The sequence below is a fragment of the Buteo buteo genome, chromosome 1 (assembly GCF_964188355.1).
Source record: "Buteo buteo chromosome 1, bButBut1.hap1.1, whole genome shotgun sequence".
Lineage (NCBI taxonomy): Eukaryota > Metazoa > Chordata > Aves > Accipitriformes > Accipitridae > Buteo > Buteo buteo.
The window spans coordinates 27,406,336-27,425,031 of record NC_134171.1 but is presented as its reverse complement, the minus strand read 5'-3'; the positions used below and the strand labels follow the sequence as shown (position 1 = coordinate 27,425,031).

The following is an 18,696-nucleotide window of genomic DNA, read 5'->3' as shown; positions in this document are numbered from 1 at the left end:
AATTAAGTTGATCCTGTTGTTGGTGTATCGTGCAAACTCATAGCCAGTGCAGAAGCTCCGCAGCTCCTCAGTCCTGATTTAGCACCCTCCTCGTTATGCTTATTACACGTCCTTCCCCAGGAATTTTGTCTGAACTGGAGCCGCTGTGCAGTGTTACCTGCCCAGCATACGCCATGGCTTGCAGGGCAAGGTACTCCTCTGGGCCCAAGAGCTGCAGGCCTGGGGCCTGCCTCACCTGCTCCCTCAATGGTGGTGCTGTAACTGCTTGCCTGCTACCTTCTCTTTATTTTTTTTTCATCTCCTCATCGCCTGTAACTGCGTGGCAGTAGGGCTTCACTGGTTCCTACAGAGCAGGCAGAGGTGACAAGGGAACTTCTTGCCTCAACATGGAAGCTGGTGACAGTTTCTGTGGGTGGCGGGGGCTTCCCTGGGTTAGCTGGTTCATGGATGCCTGCCCAGCTGTCTCCGTAGAAGTCTTCCAGTTTCTCTTATAGCCCAAACAAATCTGTTTGCTAGCACAGAAATCACAAAGGTTCTGTTTGAAAACTTGTGTAACTGAGAGGGAAGGAATATGTTTGAAGAGTTTTTTTGTACTGTAATAATAGCATGTGTTTTTGTCTCTTTCTCTCAGCACCGCAAAGTACAACATAATCACATTCCTGCCAAGGTTCCTTTATTCCCAGTTCAGAAGAGCTGCTAATGCATTTTTTCTTTTTATTGCGTTGCTTCAGGTAAGAGCAACAATAAGATGCTAATGTTTGAAACTTGTTGAGAAAGCATTTATACCGTAGGCAGTGTTTTTCAGAGACACTGAGGTTGGTGTACCGTTCTTTCTGAGCTTGTTAGCCTCACAGAACAGCTGAATTGGGTAAACGTACCTTTAAATGTTTGGGTTTGTGGGTTTTTTTACGCCTTGGAGATAACATGATACACACACAGGTTTTTCTGTAAAACAGGTTAAATGTAGCTGAAATACTGTCAGGTGAAAAAGACTGCTGTGGCAGGAAAATTCTGTTTAAAAATATCTGGCATACACAGAAAAATGTTACCTGTGGTTGCCATTTCTCATAACGGAGGGTTCTGCCTAAAAACCTGAACCTTATGAACTTCAATCCTGTAGTCTGTTTTGAGGGGTAGGAATTGCAGCTGAGGAGAAGTGATTATTTATTCTTGGAGTGTAGCTGATAAGGATTGAAGCTGAGCCTAGATGAAGAAAAACAGCAGGGGAGTCCGGTACTATAGCAGCTATCTTACATATCCCAGCTAGTTAGCTGTGCTGGTTAGGAAGAAAACACACAGTCTTTTTGGTACCACCACTGTAGCTTCATTCAGTATGTTTGTAAAGGGCTATCCCTGACCCAGCTTACTGAGACTTTTTTGAAGAAGTACGTAATGTTTTGCAGATATATCAGAATATTTTAATTTTGCAGTAGTTGATAGTTTTTGTATACTATTCTATGAATGCAGTAGCTGATGATGAATGAAAATTGAACTGTGGGCAGGTACAGTGATAATTACCATTGGCTAGTTCTGTATTCTTAACCATATATGATAAAACCACTCTAGTGCATGTTTTAGAATGTGTTGATTTGTCTGTTGTAGAGATTATTGTGTTAGGAATTGACATACCAAACAAAAATTACTAAAATAATGGCACGTATACTACCATGTCTACTTTTTCCTCCCTCACTTCAGATGTTTCAGCAAGTGAAAGTTGATTCGTCTGTACTTATTTAGATTTCTTTGCTTTCACTATAAGTGCTTGGAGCGGTTTCTTAGGATATATCTGCATAGGTAGCTTACGCTGTTTTGTAGGGATAAAAAAATCTGAAGTTCAGAGTTTCATTAGGTCATCTGCCTGCAAACCTCTGGCTTCTAAATAAACAGCCTTTTGACCCCATCTGGCATCTTGGACTAGTCCAGTGGTCCAGCAGCACTTCTTGTGGTGCCACTGTGCATGTCGAGCTAGTGACACAGAATGTGAGGTTTCAGAAGCTGTTTGAGGCTTGGCATAACTGGGTGAGAGCCTGGCAGGTGGGTGTTTGGGTTAGAGGAAGTAGAATGTTAGGAAGTGGAATGTTAGGGCTTACAAGTCCACCATCTTCTGTCAGGCTGTCAGTGAGACCACAGTGGCAGAAGTAAGAAATATGGGGTAGTGGAACCAGAGTACAGGCCAGTGCCCCTTTTGCTTTCATATTTTGCCTGGAAAATAATGTATAATTGGAATGGGGGAGTTTGAGCATACATGTAGGGAGGTATGAAACGGTAAGAGTAGCTGGTGAAGTCATAGATCCCTTTCCCTTGTAGCCAACACATAGGCACTTGCCCAACAGTAGCTTTCTGCCTGGTTTCCATGTAGTTGCTTGAAAAATGTGGTCTAGAGTAACCTGGAAAATAGATGTGAATTGGTCTTACTCCAAGAAACATAGCATACATACATATAACATCCTGGTTTTTTTCAGATGCGTGTGGTGATAGCAAAAAGAAATGTATGTAATTCTTAAGTAGCATTGGCTGTTTTTCAAAATGTTTTATGATGAATTGAGGATGTCTGCTAACCACATTGATGCATCACTTATTAGTGTACTCTTTTCTTGCAAAGATCTCATTGTAGTCATATGGGCTGCATTGCCTATTAAAAATCTATTAAGGCAGCAATCCTCTCGCCTGTCAATGTTGCCGTTAACAACTCTAGTCAGTATAAAGATAATTGTGGGTAGTCATCCATGTATATTGCATAAGCAGCTGCATTTTCTCAGCATTTACTTTACGTACACATTCACTTGCATCATCTATGCCCATACCTGCTTAGCAAAAATGGGTTTCTTACAATAGTCTGGCAGAAAGCAGCTATTTGAAATTTGTCAATTAATAACTAGTATGATACAAAATATCTCTTAGAGATTAAAACTGTAAGGAAGTAAAAATACTTTGGACTTGTGTCCGCGCTAACAAAAATCTAAACTGAGAAAATTAATTGTATTTTATAAGTATGTATTTTAATTTAATTTGAAACACAGGAAAGGAAGGTGAATATTCTCCAGGCACTAAAATCTCTGAAAGTAACTCCACTGACTGCTATGCGATTTAAAATGCAAATGTCGTTTTATTGTATCGGCTTCTTTTGTGTTGAAGACAATAACACTTTCTGGGAAATAATCAGCACTACGTCTAAAAAGTGAATCCAGTTGCCTTGTCTGTATTTGCACAGAAAGTACTGCTTCTTGTATTAAAAATATCTTTCAACCAGCAATGGAAACAAATTTTTTTCTCTTTCTCTTTTTTTAATAGCAAATACCAGATGTATCACCAACAGGCCGTTACACAACATTGGTCCCTCTCTTATTTATTTTAGCTGTAGCTGCAGTGAAGGAGATAATAGAGGATATTGTAAGTATTTAATAGCAATATTTTGTAAATAGCTTTCAAATTTTTCATAGATTATATTACAAAAATGTTGTTTAATAATTCTGTGTTGAACCATTCTTGCCTTGTGATACTTCTGAAAGCTTCTAAAGCTACTTACTTCTTTAGAATACAGTGTTGTGATTTGAAAGTGTGTTTACTATATATACAAGTGATAATAACATGGTAAAACAGTGACTGTGGTGTTTATTATGTAGATCGTTTCTAGTCAAACGCTTCTCATTAATGAAGGACAAGCATATTTTTAAAGTGTGAACTGGAACCAAAGACTCTACAGAACGCAGTCAAGTCCAGAATAGTGCCAATTTTCTCAAATGAGGGCTCTGCTAAAAGAAGATTGGAAGCTACTAAATTCATTTCAGGTGGAATCTATTTTAAAACCAACTAACCTTTAAATACTTACTTGGTTAGAAAAATATTTTTTTTTCTTCCTGCAGGAGCAGAGTCCTTTACTCCCACTAATTATACTTGTGAGCTGGATTTAAGTTCAATCTGTGAATGAGATACTAGACTAACATTTTATAGAAAAATTGTGAGAACTTCTGGCTTTAGTCCAGTCCATGCGGAAGGTAGGATTTAAAAAAAAAATCTTCCCAGGATTCTTTTTATTTTTACATCTTTATTTGAGGTGTCTTTAAAAAAATAGATAAGCCCTCAGGAGCTCAGAGTTGAGTATCTAGGAGGCTGCATAGTCTCAAGCATCTTCACTTGTCCTCCATACTTGAAACTGGATGGATTTGTGTTTCACGACTAAATTCCTGGACTTTTCTAAAACGTGTCTTTTAACTTGCTACTGGAGTTATAATATGACACTTCTAGTATGTTTAGAATAGCAATCTATTTGGTTTAATTTATTTTAGAAGAATGAGTATTGGTCACTAATGTGCCATTTTTTAAGTTTTAAAAATGGATTTTCCCCAGTTGTCAAATCCAGGTCCGTGCATCTGATGCATCTCTATTTCTAAAGTCCCATGCATAAAATCCTTGGTTTCACTGTTGTGGCTTTGCATGGTTTTGTAGACAGCAAGGGGAATAGGCCTTTTTCAGTTTTTCCCATTGCTCCAGCCCAGTGCAATTTACTGTTAGTCTTTCACGTCTTGGTGCTAAGTGTGATCTGCTGATGCCTGATGGCCAGGGACAGACTTGGAATGCTTGTCCTAGTTAGGCAGGTGCCCCCACCTATGCCAAGTTTTCCTTGGCTCTCTCCAGTCGGTGTTTGTGGTAGTGGTTGTTTTGCTTTCTTCTTGCACTGAATGAAAACTTTAAAAGAGCTGGATATTTCCGTGACTTAGAAGTGTCCATCCTGACTTCTCGTATTTTGTGGGTGGGGAAAGGAATTTCAGGCTCTGTTTCACTTCATACAAAAGATGTTGGGGTTTCCTGAGTACCTTCCTGCTGGCTCTTCACTGAAGGTGTATGGTAGAACAGGTCTCTCTAATTTGCATAACATAGTTGAGTCATTAGTTGATGACTTCTGTACCTAAGGAATTAGTCTTGATGATTTACCAAATCACTGTAATGCTAAGAATTTCTAAGAAGTTCTGTTTTAGTTCTGCAAATATGTTATGTGGAGGACAAGAGCTTAGATACATCATAATATGGCAGAGTGCCTTGTCCACTGGAGGAGTAGTGTTCCCAATTTTTTTATACTGTGGGCTGTTCTCTTGATTTTTGGAAAGGGTTGCAGGTAGTATAGTCTTTCCCTGCACACAAATACTAGGCTTCCTGGGAGCATCAGATTTGTTGTGTTTAAGCAGAATTGCAATGTATGTGCAGAAACTTGGTCACGAGGAAGAGTGGCGAGCTGCAAAGCTCTGAAATGGAGGGTGGCTGGGCACATGCTGCCTTTCCTGCTGACACAGTCAAGTCAATCTTCTCCTCAGTTACCTCTGTGAATGGATGGTAGGCAAGTTATATTGTCCCCCTGGGTTGTGTGAAGCTCCTGGGCTACAGAGTTCAGTGGTCCTGTAAGAGACAATGACATTTCCGTTAAATGTTTTTGTTCTGTTTTGCATTTCTAGTATTTTCTGCCCAATAGTTAGCTTCTCCTTAAGTGTCTTTTGTTGCTTTCTCTTTACATAAACAAAAGCAATTCATGGTCTTTCAGATATTTTTAACCATTCTGCTGTTAATGCTTACAGACTTACACCATCTGTCAGTGTCTAGGCAAATATGAAATTGAGGCTGCTGCTACTGTACAAAGTGTCCTTTTTAAATTACCTCATCCACTCGTTTTTCTTTTATGTCATTTGTTTCTACCATTTGCTCTTTGCAACTTAAAGTGTACAGTTTGGGGGGGGGGGGGTAAGGGTTTTTTGCATATGTCAGCTAAAACAATAAAGTTCTCATTACCAAATACTACAGAGGTACCTAGACGCAAATTAAATACTGTTATTCTTTCTGTTAAATTTACATTGCCTCAACATGTAGTTAATTTCTGCTGTACTTGGTTGAAACTAAGTGAGACAGATGAAGGAGCTGACTGAGAATTTAGCTGCTAATTTAAAGGCTCTGTGTATATATATGTGTGTGTGTATGTGTATATATACACAGCTGATGGTAACTTCATTAATTTCTCACTTGCACAGCTGAGTTTTACAGACTGTAGTCCAAATGAAACAATTTGCTTTGTTTTTGTAGTCAAACAGGTATGAATTTTAATGTTGCCTCTGGTTATATCATGCTGGAATATTTGGCTGACTCTGACAGCTGTACTTTTTTTCCTGTGAAAGCTGACCACTTGATGCATAGTAAAATATTCAGTGTGTTTTCCTTTAACCTTTAGTTTTCATTATATCTTCATTTCTTTACACAGCGAGATATCTAAGGTCTCCAGGAATGGTTGTCTTCATCTAATATTAAAGCAAGATTAATTGGCTTATGGTTGGGAACCTTATATATCAGTATCAATAAATACACTTATAAAAATAATACTTCAGCTCAAGAACCAAATGCTTCCTTTTCTGGAGTGAAATCCCAGAAGCAGAAGACATTATTCATTAACAGCATGCGTTTTCCATATATGCTTCAGAAGTGCTTGCAAAATTTGTGACATGCAGTGCTAGATTCAGCTGTTTCCAATGATTTTCACCCAGCATGGCTCAGAAAGCAACTGACATCAAATTGTTACCTTTCAAGCTGGGGGAGGCTCTCCTTGTGGGCAAATAAACACCTGCTTTGGTCACGTTATTTTGCCTTTCCATTGATCAAAGGTTATTTATCTGCTAAATCAGCCATCTTTTTGAAAGGAGAATCTGCTGACACTGTGTGAAAATCTAGTAAAAAAAAAACCCAAAAACCACCACACCTTAACTTACTGTTTGCAAGGTCATAAGGTGGCCTTTTAAGAGGTGCTAGCTCAGTCATACCAGCATTTTATTAGAAATACATCTCTTAAGTAGCTTGACTTATTTTTCTTCCAATTTACAAAATTGCTTCTGACTGTATTTCAAAGGCATGAATTCTGCAGCTCTATTCAAAAACCTTACCTAAACTAGTTAATTCTATTTAAATTAATTTTCCAAATTATATTCCTGCTCAGGAAGAACTAAGTTCCTTACTCTTAAATACTGTGTTTAAACTGGTAGTCTCCTAAGCTTTTTGTAGCTGAGTTTGATTATACCTTGAAAATGCTGGTGTTTAGTAGCTGCATTAAAAGATTTCTATGAAAAGGTTTCTCACAGCTATATTAAAACTGTGACACATCATGGGCTGTTGGGGGGGGATTTTTGTTTGTCTGTTTGTCCTTTGTCTTTTACTGTTGCTGAAGTGTGCAGGCATTTATGTGGAAGTGAAGTCATATATTTACACAGTCATTGCTTGACTTCAGATCTTTATGACACCTATATGAAGAATGGTTCCATGATCTTTACTCTGGTAGAATCATTTCCCAGTTGCAGGAAAGGGCAAAGTTATGGTACACAAATAGACCACTTTTGTTATATAAGGAACTTGTTCAGATAGCAATTGCTCACATGAGAGGACATTTTAGTACAACATGATTAGCCTGGAACTGGTGTGCCTTTCCTGATGATCATAACTATGCAAGTAATCCATAGTCCTATTTAAAATGTTTTTTAAATTGGTTTACTGAATTGATGAGTGGGAGGGTGTAATACACGTGTTTTTTATCTTAAGTGTGAAAGCTTTATCATGTCAACAGAAGTCTTTAACCACTGTGCGTTTTTAATTTAGAAAAGGCATAAAGCTGATAATGCGGTGAACAAGAAACAAACTCAAGGTAGGAAATTTTTTAAAGCCTATTAATTGAGGTTTGGGGGGGTTGTTATTTGAATTTTTTGCAAATGGTAGTAATGTAATCTGAACTGCTGACAGGTAATTGAGTGCGAAATTGCTTATGCAGATTACTTCAAAATTGGGAATGTAAACAGTTGAAATAACAATCTGCAGTCACATTATCCCCACAAAATGGATTATGTTCTAGATTAAGTTTGAGGTTCCTAAGAAAATTTAAATTTACTCATTTAACACAGATGATGCTGTAGCAGTTAAAAGACTATAATCACCACTATATTTAGTGGGCCTAGATTATGATGAAAAGTCTGTGCATTTCTAAGTACACAAATTATAATTTTATTCAACCAGCAAATCTGGAATAATTCAGTTTTGGAAGACTCTAGAATTGGAAGGAAAAGTCATAAAATGGAATTTTCTATGCTGCTTCAAAACTGTGGATAAAGATGGATGGTTTTTTTTTTTCTTTTGTTCTCTGTGTGTTGTTTTTAAATATGAAATTAATTTAATGGTTTGATTAGAGATAATGAGATATTTAGCCAGTGTACCCAAACCAAAACTTTGGAATATGATTTTTTTTTTTAAAGATTCTGATAAAGAAAAGAAGTAGTATTAAATCAGATGATTATTTTAGCTCAGAAAGTGAGGGAGATGTTAGCTAATACATCCTAAACGCGCCCGTCAGGTAGGAAGTCCCAGGTTTAAGTTCCTGCGCTGCTGCTCTTTAACTTTTCGTGTTACCTGAGGTAGGCCTCTCTATCAAAAGCTGATCTTGTTTTTGTAAACAGGAAGAGGAATGAGTGTCATGTGAATTTAATTGCCAAAATATGAAAAATACCACAAAGAGGAGAATCTTGCATGGAATCTTATTTCAATCAATAACAAACATAACCTTCAGGTTTTTAGGGAGGGATGTAGTCACTGACTAAAGAAAATCAGAATTGTTTAGCACTGCTAACCACTGGAAATGTCTCTAATTTAAAAACATAAATTTTAAAGCTTACCTAAATTGTACATAAATCTTAAAGTTTACGGTAAAACTTATGGGGAGTGGGGGGAAAATAGCTTATGAAACTACTGAGCATGTAGCTCAATAGGAGGTATGGAGAGATTAGGACAGGGAGACAAATCTATTGACTGAAAGCACTGGAAATAGAAATCCCCAGAGAACAGGCCTGGAGAAACAGATAGCCTCTTATTTATACATAAAAAACAAAGGAAGGCTTAATGTAGATGTCCAAAATTCTTTCATCAAGCATTCATAGCTTTTGAGATTGGAACCAAGTTTTAGGTGGCAGTGAATGTTGAAGTGCCTTTTAATTTTTTTTTTTTCCTCTGGACTGTACAATGTTTTAAATTAATAAAAGACTTGTTTTACAGTCTTTCCTGCCTCTTCTCCTTGCTTACCTCTCATTAGGCTCTTTGGTGACTGTTCCTAAAATTCTTGAATGTTCCATGCATGCAAAAGAGCATCTTGGAAGTTGAAATTGTAATGAGGATACACAAAATATTGCTAGCACTGAGAAATAAGCTTCTTAAGCTAATGCAGGATTCGCATAAGTACAACATTGATCCTAGTGTACTGTCAAAGCAATACTTAAATGTATTGTGGAATATAGTCTATTGTCAATAATTAAAGAGTTAATCAGTATGGTACTCTCTTACTCTGTTTTCATGTATTCAGCAGTTCTGTAACACTGAAAAGTAGCGATGTGCCTGGTACATTATATATCCAGCTCCTCCTTTGGTTGTCCTTTAAACATACAAAATTGTTAATGAAATGACATGCACATGTATAGATTCTGTATATGGATTTCCCTTCATCTGTCTGTTCCCTAAAGACCATCTGTATCTCAGTTAACCTTAAGTAATTAACTTTCTAAATTTCCATTACCATAAAAAAACCTCTTGCAGAGGATTTTGATTTATTAAGCTGCATTAGGGATGGCTTTTGTTACCTCAGGCTGCATACATATACAGCAGGACACAGTCAGACATTCTGACATGATGAAATGTGCTTTTCTGCAGTGTGGTGAAGTAGTCTTCTGTAGGGCAGATGGAGCATGCTTTTGAAAATTCATTGTTAGAGACAGCTGAAAAATGGGAGATACAGGTGTGAAAGGCTGCAGAAGACTTTATGGCACAAGTTCTCTAGCCATTATATAATAACGTGTATAGCAACACCGCTTCTTTTTCTGTTCCCATGAGGAAAATGATTGAATTGAATGTCAGTGTACGTTAATTGTGCTTAAAAGCTTATTGGATCAAGCTAGGGTTAGAGTACTCTTGAGATTTCAGGTGTTTCAGCATGTTTTCATGAGTCTGACTCATCCATTTGTGAGCTGATTTTAACCAGCTAAACCAGCAGGAAACAAATCCAGAAAGAAAAGCTGTCAGTTTCCTTCCATTTAGTGGGTTAAACTGGCTCCTCAAAGGGTCCAATAAATACCAGAGGCAGCATGCATTAAGCAGTGAGGGCACACACCTTTGCATGGGGTGAGGGCAGAACAGGACTGTCCCTTCGCAGTGGCAGTGCTATGTTAGGTCAGCTTGGCTGCAAGTGAAACAGCCCTAGGATGTATTTCAGCAGTGCAAGTGCTTCTGCGGCCAGCACTTAAGCCCCTGGTCACCTCTGGCAGCTTATTTACATTTCAGACCTGCAGAACTCCACTGTCAGTTATTCCACTATAGCTATTTGTGAAACTTAGTCATCTGGATTGATGCAAGGTGTATTTTTTAATTCTCATCAGTTCTCTCATCTGGTTGATACCATGGCCCCACAAACTACTGCTGACACAAGGGGATGGAAGCAGGTAGTTGGTGGCACAATTACTGAATGTCTTGGGTTCCTTAGGACAGTATTACAACCAGTCCTCACTCTGGGTCTGTAGTTTTCCCAGTGAAGGGAAAAGGTTTGTCAAAATAGACTTTGTGCAACGATCAACTGATTGGTGAGACAGTCATTAAAATATCTTGCTTACTGTCTGAAAGGGGAACTGCTCCATTTGCTATTGCCCTGAGCATATGGGCACTAATAAATTTGGGGGAAGGAAGAGTAAGAGAATTTATCTCTTCCTAAAGATTTATTAAACAGGTTAGATAATGACTCGCAGAAATCATTGAGATATACAAGAAGAGGGGTCAGTCTGGACAGAACCTCAGGAAAGCTTAGATGTAAGGGTCATATGTATTCCCAGATTTTGATCCACTTTTTTGAAATCAACACATGCTTCCCTAAGAATTGAGTCCTGGTCAGGTACTTAGATAAGCATCCTGACAGTTTGAAAGCTGGAAGACACAGTGAAAGAGAACAATCTCTTGGACTTACTTGAGTATTGATAATGGCAATATGTTTTCATGTAATTTTCTTTTTGTACATCAATCTTCAATAGCTTTTTAACTGGTGCTAATAAAAAAAAGTCACCTTTATTATTCTCTGAAAACACAATCTTGGCAATCTTGGCAATTAACTGGCAAACAAGCCATGGGTTTTGTATCGTAGTAGCAATACTTAAAACTAGACTAGTGGAGTGTGCTTGCAATAGTAATTGCTACTGCCAGGGAAAATTTATACTAAATCTTACACTAAATGGCATGGGTCAGTTTGGGGGATTTCCAGTATATTTACGCAGATGACTGCAACGATGTTGAAGTTCTCTGACATGCCAATGACAGTAAGAACAGCTGAAACCTAAGAAGCTGCTGGTGACTTTTTATGAATCTTTTCTGTATGAACCTCATCAATATTTGAACTGAGGAAAAAAATTCTTGAATTTATTTCTGCCCCACCCCCCTCCTCCCCGATTTCATAACTTTTTGACTTTGGAACTTTTTATTTCAATTGCCAGTTTATTTTAAAACACCACATTATCGCACCATCTATATCAGGTTTAACTGATTCTCAAACCCTGTAAAATGTTGTGATTGACTTTGTAATAAGATTCTATGGTACAAAAAACTGTTATACAGAATGTGTGCTGTATAATTGAAATGCTTGACCTGAATTTATAGAAACAAGGCATGCTCTAAAATGTTGTGTAAATAAGTTGTGTCTGTATGGCTTTTCATAAGGAATCTAACACATACCTGTATACTGCTGTTAGATTGTACAACTGGAAAATTGTCTGTCTTCCTTTTTTTTTTTTTTTTTTTCAGTACTGCGAAATGGTGCATGGGAGATTGTCCACTGGGAAAAGGTGTGTGTTTATGTTGATGACTTCTAGAGCATAATGCAGGTTTAATAATTGCTTTATTTCTCCAAATAATTGTCATTGATAAGAATTAACTGGTAGGATGGGAAATGTATAATCGTTTGTATTTTATTTTTTGTTTGTTAATACTTGTCTCTTAAAATGTACTTTTAAGTCAAGTCAGTTTTGATGGCATGAGTCAGGCAAAACTGCCATTAATGGTGGGCTTCAAGTTCAGTGAAAAATAATATGACTTGGGAGTATTCGCATATTGCAAAATTATTCAGTTCCTTAGTGTTATTTGGTGTGCCAAGGCAGAAACTTCTTTCTGGAAACTAGTTACTTTGTGTGTTTGCTGAGTTTCTTTGGCTTAAACCATTAGAACTTTAAAGACTGTTACACGGTAGTTAGGAAGGGACTGTTAAAGGTAACTCTCAAGGACTAAATATTACGCTGTCCATCTAGTCCCTTAGTTTTCTTGGTTTCCATACCTGAAAGCTTGAACAAAACTTGACCCACAGTAATTTGGAGACAAGGTTCAGATGAAATTGGTTTATACCATTGGAGGAGCAAGGATAAGGTATATAGTGTGATGCAACAGAACTGTGATCTTAGGGGAAATCAATTTCTTCTTTAACTCAACTTCAGTCTTCCAATAAAATAGTTTACAACAACTAGCAAAAGTAAAGAACTGCATAGAGAAGGTCAGGGTTAGGCCTATTGAAGAATAGATTTCCAAAGAATTCCAGTGACCTTTGAGACCTAGGCTTCTCCAAGTGTGTGAGTTTCTAACAGTCTTTCTAGCAAATTCAGCAGGTAAATATTTACTGTACTTAAAACAAAGGGATAACATATGTGTTTGAGACCATTAACCAATTCCCAGTTTTCTTTCAGGTAGATGTTGGAGATATAGTTATAATAAAAGGCAAAGAGTATATACCTGCTGACACTGTACTGCTCTCATCAAGGTAGAGATGCCCACTGATGCTTATAGTGTAGAGGCTGGTTTCTCTACCCTGCATTTATATATTTATTTATTTGTGATTGCTCCAAGGAAATAAGGAATAAACAAAAATGCTGCTGTTCTGAAGTGTAGTCTTTTGTACATTCAGAGATTTATCATTTCAGGCAGTGTTTCTTTACACTGTGACAATTAAAGTTTTAAAATTATACTGACATTCAATTTACTCCTAAGAAAAATTCAGTATGTTATTTTGTTGTTGAGTATAGTACAAAAAAGGCTGATTCTCTGTCTAAAAATTGGACCTCAACTGCCATATTTAAACAGGTTGGCTTTTCGATATGTACCTAACAAATTGCATCCTATAAATTAATTAAATTTGCTACATTACAGGGAACAGAATTTTTTTTAATTGATATACTCACCAGTTTGACGGTTGAATCAGGAAAAAAAAGTGAACTTGATGTGAGCCATCAAATTAGCACTGTCTTTGAGCTGAACATTCACTTTATTACCTGATATATATATTATGAATAATTTCAGCACTGAAAGCAATACTTAATTTATAGTGTGTAATGCTGTGACTTTTTTTATGTGGACAATCAGAGGTTGTTTATCATCATTTCCTTGGACAGTTTTATTTAAGAAATCCACATATTAAGTGGAAGATGCACATTTTTTCAACATCTGTTTGATCAGGTCAATAGACAACATATTCTAAGAATTTTTTTAAATTAAGATTATTTAAATATGATCAATTGTATCTTCATTTTATTACTGTATGTTTACAATGCAATTTCCACATTTTTTTTCTGGCACAAGTGGAAGCATTATTGTAATGTGTATGATTATGGATTAGGTATAAACCCTCTATGATCCCACTGAAGTTGATGAATCCACATATATGTACAGTTAATAAGGTCAGGATCTTATGCATTTTTGTGATAGATTGTGGTATAGACTAGTACCTTGTTTGTTCCATCTTCCATTGTATGTCAAATTTAAGTATAGCTGTATCTAAAACACTTCTATTAAATTATTACCAAGTGTAAAGTAGTTGCCAGATAATACTGTAAATTTTCCCCACAGTCTGTCTTCAGTACTAATATTTGTCATAACTTCAGATGTTTTTATGTTGAGTATCCTCTATAAACCTTTTACTTCTGCACTTTGAGAAGCATTTATAAATTTTATTGGTGCTTCTCCACCAGGATCTTCATAGGCAATACACCATGCAGCAAGAACATTTGTTCTGTTGGCCTGATAATAGCTTCTGTCATGCTAACCCTAGTGTTCTGCAAGTGAAACAGATTACATCCTCTCAGAGCAGCTTCTTTATTATCTTCCTGAGTAAGCTCCTAAATTTGAGTCTTTGCCTAGATGTCTTCACTGTTTTTCCTTTTTGGATTTGGAGGACGCTTGCGTCACAGTGTTCTGCAGTTGTAGTTTACACACAGAAAAATACCAGTTGCCTGCAAAGACTTTTTTCCAAGCCTTGTCCCTCCTGAAGGAATCCTACATCACATGTTGACAAATTGAACTAACAGTTAGCTGCTACTAGACTTGTCGGGACTGTTACCTCTTTGTTTAACCTCACTTTACGGCCCTTGTCAGAACACGCTGTCCTAACTATGACCATTACTCACCTTGATTTTTCCTGTCAGGTTTTCTTCTAGGATCCAGTTTGCAAAGGGGACCCTTTGAATTCTGATTGCTTTTCTGCGCCCAGTTTGGGCCTTTCTTCCAGCTAAAACTTTCTTCTTGGTTGTATTATTAGGGTCATGTTGCAGCCCTCCTTCCAGGAGAGAGCCCTGTGCTGCTACATTACCTCTAATTCTGCCTGCATAATGGCATGAGTTCTTCTCCAGCTCTCATCTCCACATGACCATGTGTTCTTCAGGAAGACAGTCTTGCCAATTTTGCTTTCCAGGTTATTGATGCCCAGTTACATTTTAGGTTTCAACAGCAATAAGAGCCTGTGGGCCTGGTTTTAATTCAAACTAATAATAGTTGGTTCTTTTTACCAGCAATAGCAGTTTCTGGAGAATGAGAGGATCTTAATTATTTTAGGAAACTATAATCTCTTACAGTGAAAGGACACTAACCTCTGAGATTTAATTCCTTTTGGGTCTTGCTAGTTCAGTGTAAATTGAAATTCACAAAGCTGAAACAAAACGTGATCATTTTCAGTATGTCTACATAGAAGGGTTCTTGTCACCTGACTTTTCTGAAAAGTTGGTGCAAAATCTTTTGTTGTGGTTTTTATTTTTTTAATTAATCTATGGAGTGGGTAGAAACTTTGTCAGTTGAGAAACAGCTTTTTATTTTTACTGTACAGTATCAGTGGGTTCTGCAGCTTAAAAGTGGTGCCTTACAGTAAAACAGTCCACTTCAGTAAAAATGAAAATATTCTAGCTCTTTTCTTCCTGACCTGATTAAAATAGATTTTGAAAAAATTGTCATCAGATGTTTTAATTAACATATATTGTTTGTATAATAATTTCAAACTCTGTCTTTTTGTCTTTGTCCATTTGTTTGGTTTTGGTTCTGTTTTTGGTTTGTTTTTTTTCCCTGTCACTTATTTTTCTGTTCTAATCATTTTCAAACTGGGATGTGTAGGTGGCAGTAGGGGAAGTAGTGAAAGTGACCAATGGGGAACATCTCCCAGCTGATCTCATCAGTCTGTCATCAAGGTTAGAATAAACTAGTTACACAGGATACGTGTACGTGGGTCCTCGTATACCAAATCTGAAGAGCACTGCCATGCTGGTAATCTTTGCTTTGCTGTTCACCTTTCCTCACCAAACCCCAGACATCTGTAAAATTAGAAAGGGTTCGTTCGATAAAAGTACACATTGTTAAAGTGTAAATACATGATAACACTCCAAGAAATGAAAATTTGTTTGTCCTCTGTTTTTACACTATCCCCATGAAATTTTATCAGACAAGTTGTCATTGAATAAACACACAGTAAAACACCAGGATAAATATATGTTTAATTCCTTAGAGCAAATTAAGAACATACATGTGTATACCACCCCACTATTTTCAGCAAAGAATATAGCTTAATGTTGGTAGGACTGGTAGAGGACCCTCTGCACAGACTTGGATGTTGCACAATCTCTGCTGCATGCAGTGGCAAAAGCAGCACTGTTCTTGTGTATCGTGACAAAATGCATGTTTCTTAGACACATCAGCTTTATGCTATTGTCTGCACTGTTACCGCACTTTTTGTTTTTCCCTAACAAATCAATGGGCCTGCCTTGATCTAACTGTAACTTACTTACTTTGGAGGTCACTGCTGTCTGCTACAGTAATTACAACTAAGCATGTGTCTCACCTGAAATGTCACTGCTGCCTTAGTCCGTTTTAAAAGTGCTTCACAAAAATATTGTTTGGTTTTTACTATTAACTAATAAAAATGCTAGAATTGTAATAATGTTTTATACAGGTGATTCCTTCCAAAAGATCTAAACAGAAGTTGTTTACATTTTTAGAAAAGTTTGCCAAAAAGAAAATGCTAGCCTGAAAGGAGTTTATGATAATGATTTTTTTTAATGCTTTTGCTTTACAAAAATGTTAGAATAACCTACATAGCTTTATCCTGCAAGCATTTTAAAACTAAGTTGCTTATCAGTAGCCACTGTTGCATTAAGAAAGCAAATTTTAAAAAACACTTGATGGTTGAATTTCATGCTAGAAAAAAGGAAAATCTTAGAAGCTTTAAAGTGGTGTAAAGACTAAACATTTATTCTTTTAAGTTGTAAGGGATTTTTATGACTCCTCTCGTCCTTTACAGGAACGAAACTTCTTTCTGTTGTAGATACAAGTAGTAGGTGTTCTGTCCTTCATGTCCAGAAAATGGGAGCTGAGTGGAATATTTCAGAAATCCTGACCTGTTATTTACCAACTACTTGCAGAAAAGTAATTTTGTCCTTCTGTATCTCCGTTTTCCTAGTTAAAACTTCTATAATGGTTGTAATATGTTTTGAAATCTGGAAGTATTTTACAAAATATTGCTGTTACACATTAAAAAAAAGTATTGAAAAATTAAATGCAATAAGCCTTTTATCAGTATATGTCAAATAGATGAACTATTCAAATACTAAATGCTCTGCATAAACTTAAAACTTTTAATTTATAAAAAAACTTTTTAAGTTGCATAGAGGACAGATATATTTCAAAAACTGTATTATGTTATCCATAATTTAGACTTCTTTTTATTAGAGGACCCTTTTCAAGAAAACTGCCATGTCTAAACTACTGCTGCCTACAGTAGTAGGCACTACAAATGTACTACCTTTGTGCCTGTATCTTCATCTCATGTGAAAACAAAGAAAACTTACTATGTATAGCGTTTTTAGCAGTGTTTCATCTCACGTGGGTAGGTTTTGGCAAACTTTTTTGAAAATGTAAAGTACTGTTGCTTTTACAGATATGGCTGTAAATTATTCTAGTTCTGAGGATTTTATAAGAAAAAAACCTGATTGCATAATTAGCTATTGAAAGATTACACAAAGTTCATGGATTTTGACATAATAATTTAAAACTAAGAAATTTTTTTTCTTGATAGTGAACCGCAAGCTATGTGCTACATCGAAACATCTAACTTAGATGGTGAGACAAACTTAAAAATTCGACAGGTAGGAATTTCATTTTTGAGAATATTGCTAATATTATTTTAATCTATTATTGCTCATAAAAACATACTTTATGACATTAATGGCCATTTTAGAAGACTGTGAAATTTTAATGGTTTGAATAAAAAGCTGTGGGTTATTGACATCATAAAAGTTTTTGTTCAGTTAATTAAGCAGAACGAACGTTGGTTACTCTTAAGCCATACCTTGCACTTTTGTTTTAGGTTTTTTCTTTGGGTAAATAGGTGGAAAGAGTTGTAGTTGGGTATTGGTTTGGGTTTTAGAGGATAGGTGAGGGAGAAGCCCTGCAGAAAGAAGCTGATAGTGCCAGTGTTGTCCTTGAGGGGCAGGTAGGGAATAGCAGTTTTTGACTGAGTGTGCTGTCTCTGTGCAGGGACATTCTTGCTGAGTTATATGATGGGTTATGAACCTGTCTTCGTCATGATGTTTTAAGATACCAAGGTGACTTTCACTGTCTATAGCATCCAGCAGAGTGACAGTGAAGTGTAGCAGTCCCATTTTGTTCCCATAGGGATACTAGTTTTCTGGGTTTGCACTATCAAATTTATAATACATAGATTTATATATTGGAAAGTGATTTTTTTTTTTTAATGTCATGACAACCTAATTTTGTTTACAGGGTTTGCCACTAACATCAGACATAAAGGACATAGAAAGCTTAATGAGACTTTCAGGCAGAATTGAATGCGAGAGCCCAAACCGACATCTCTATGACTTTGTTGGAAACATCAGATTGGATGGGCATGGGTATGTAAATCCAAGGAAGATCATCTCAGTAGATTCAATCTAACAGTAGATAGCTATATGTAGTTAAACTGTTCAAGTTAAAATACGAATAGTAAAGTCTTTATTCTGTTAAGACTAGAGAGGTAAAAATCTTTTCTGATATATTCTTTATTAGACTTTATTTTCTTAAAAATCATGAAGGGTAAAACCATACTTCTAATGTCTACAACTTGAGGTTTTTATACTAATTGACCTTCATAAAGCAATAGCTATTAATAATAGAGAGGAATGCTAATCAAATTCTAATAGTTCTGGAATATGTACCTGGTAACTCACTTCTTAACAGGCAAGGAATGAGATGCTTAAGTTTCTATTATAGAAGCTGAATAGAAGTAGTTTCTTGTCTGTTTTTTTTATTGTTGTTTTCTTTTGTTTAAGTCTGGAGTGGGACTGAGTCCATCGCTTATATACTCAAATT

General features: G+C 36.5%; 1 protein-coding gene across 12 annotated transcripts in view; it reads left to right on the top strand.

Annotated features, from left to right (window-relative positions):
• ATP8A1 (ATPase phospholipid transporting 8A1) overlaps window positions 1–18,696 on the top strand; it is a 128,545-nt gene that overhangs the window by 13,583 nt on the left and 96,266 nt on the right. For 4 of the 12 annotated variants that reach the window (XR_012650054.1, XM_075025102.1, XM_075025131.1 and 1 more), the window contains exons 3-9: window positions 632–731; window positions 3,292–3,390; window positions 7,621–7,666; window positions 11,836–11,876; window positions 12,765–12,838; window positions 17,405–17,474; window positions 18,112–18,239. Coding sequence is in view for 11 of the 12 variants with exons in the window: in XM_075025102.1 (XP_074881203.1) it covers window positions 632–731; window positions 3,292–3,390; window positions 7,621–7,666; window positions 11,836–11,876; window positions 12,765–12,838; window positions 17,405–17,474; window positions 18,112–18,239 (558 nt within the window). In the remaining variant the exon portion in view is untranslated. Of the gene's footprint in view, window positions 1–631; window positions 732–3,291; window positions 3,391–3,863; window positions 3,996–7,620; window positions 7,667–11,835; window positions 11,877–12,764; window positions 12,839–15,450; window positions 15,525–16,635; window positions 16,756–17,404; window positions 17,475–18,111; window positions 18,240–18,696 lie in introns of those variants that run through there. The other 8 variants (XM_075025122.1, XM_075025112.1, XM_075025082.1 and 5 more) reach the window with 5 other exon arrangements.